The sequence below is a fragment of the Nothoprocta perdicaria genome, unplaced genomic scaffold (genome assembly GCF_003342845.1).
Source record: "Nothoprocta perdicaria isolate Ctin4 unplaced genomic scaffold, notPer1 scaffold_810, whole genome shotgun sequence".
NCBI lineage: Eukaryota > Metazoa > Chordata > Aves > Tinamiformes > Tinamidae > Nothoprocta > Nothoprocta perdicaria.
Window position 1 is genome coordinate 14,028 of NW_020456100.1, and position 892 is coordinate 14,919.

The following is an 892-nucleotide window of genomic DNA, read 5'->3' on the forward strand; positions in this document are numbered from 1 at the left end:
CCCCCCGCTATGGGGCCCAGGTGTCCGAGGCCCTCCGCCCGTTCTCCCCGCTATGGGCCCCGGTGTCCAAGCCCCCCCGCTATGGGCCCGGTGTCCGAGCCCCCCGCTGCGGGCCCAGGTGTCCCAGCCCCCCGCTATGGGGCTCAGGTGTCCCAGCCCCCCGCTATGGGCCCCAGTGTCCGAGCCCCCCGCTATGGGGCCCAGGTGTCCGAGGCCCTCCGCCCGTTCTCCCCACGGGGCCCCGGTGTCCGAGCCCCCCCCGCTATGGGCCCGGTGTGCGAGCCCCCCGCTGCGCACCCTGGCTGTAGCAGAGCAGGTGGACGCCGCTGGCCGCGTTGGCCATGATGGGCGCCACGGCGCGGCGGAAGCCCTCCACCTGCAGCCACAGCGGCCGCAGCGACTGCCCCCGGTCGAACAGGTCGACCACCGTCACGTTGGTGCCCGGGTGGCTCTGCGGGCGCCGGGAGCCGGGCTGGGGGAGGGCCCCGGCGTCCGGGCACCCCCACAAGGGGCCCCGGCGTCCGGGCACCCCCACATCTCCCTCCCCACCCTCCCGGGCTCCGCCCGCCGCCCCCGGGTGCCCCCGGATCCCGTCCGGCTGCTCCTGCCCAGACTCGCCCGCAGGGCCCCGGCGTCCGGGCGCCCTCAGGAGGGGGCGGGGACGGACCCAGGGGACGCGGAGCTGAGAGGGGGGCCCAGGCGTCCGGGCCATGGGGAGCGGACCTGGGGGCCCACGTGTCTGTGGGGGCCCCAGTGTCCGGAAGGGCCCAGGCGTGCAGGAGGGGCCCAGGGACCCAGGAGGGGCCCCGGTGTCCGGGAGGGGTCCAGGAGCCAGGGAAGGGGCACAGGAGTCCAGGAGGGGGCCCCGGTGTCTGGGAGGTCCCGCGGTGTC

At 77.8% G+C, this 892-nt stretch overlaps 1 protein-coding gene across 1 annotated transcript in view; it reads right to left on the reverse strand.

Annotated features, from left to right (window-relative positions):
- Positions 1-472, reverse strand: part of PPT2 (palmitoyl-protein thioesterase 2) — a gene marked incomplete at its 5' end in the record, with an annotated part of 4,529 nt that extends 4,057 nt beyond the window's left edge. Inside the window, one exon of the mRNA XM_026051988.1 lies at positions 298-472. Coding sequence (XP_025907773.1) covers positions 298-472 — 175 coding nt within the window. The remainder of the gene's footprint in view (positions 1-297) is intronic.
- Between the last annotated feature and the right edge of the window lie 420 nt (positions 473-892).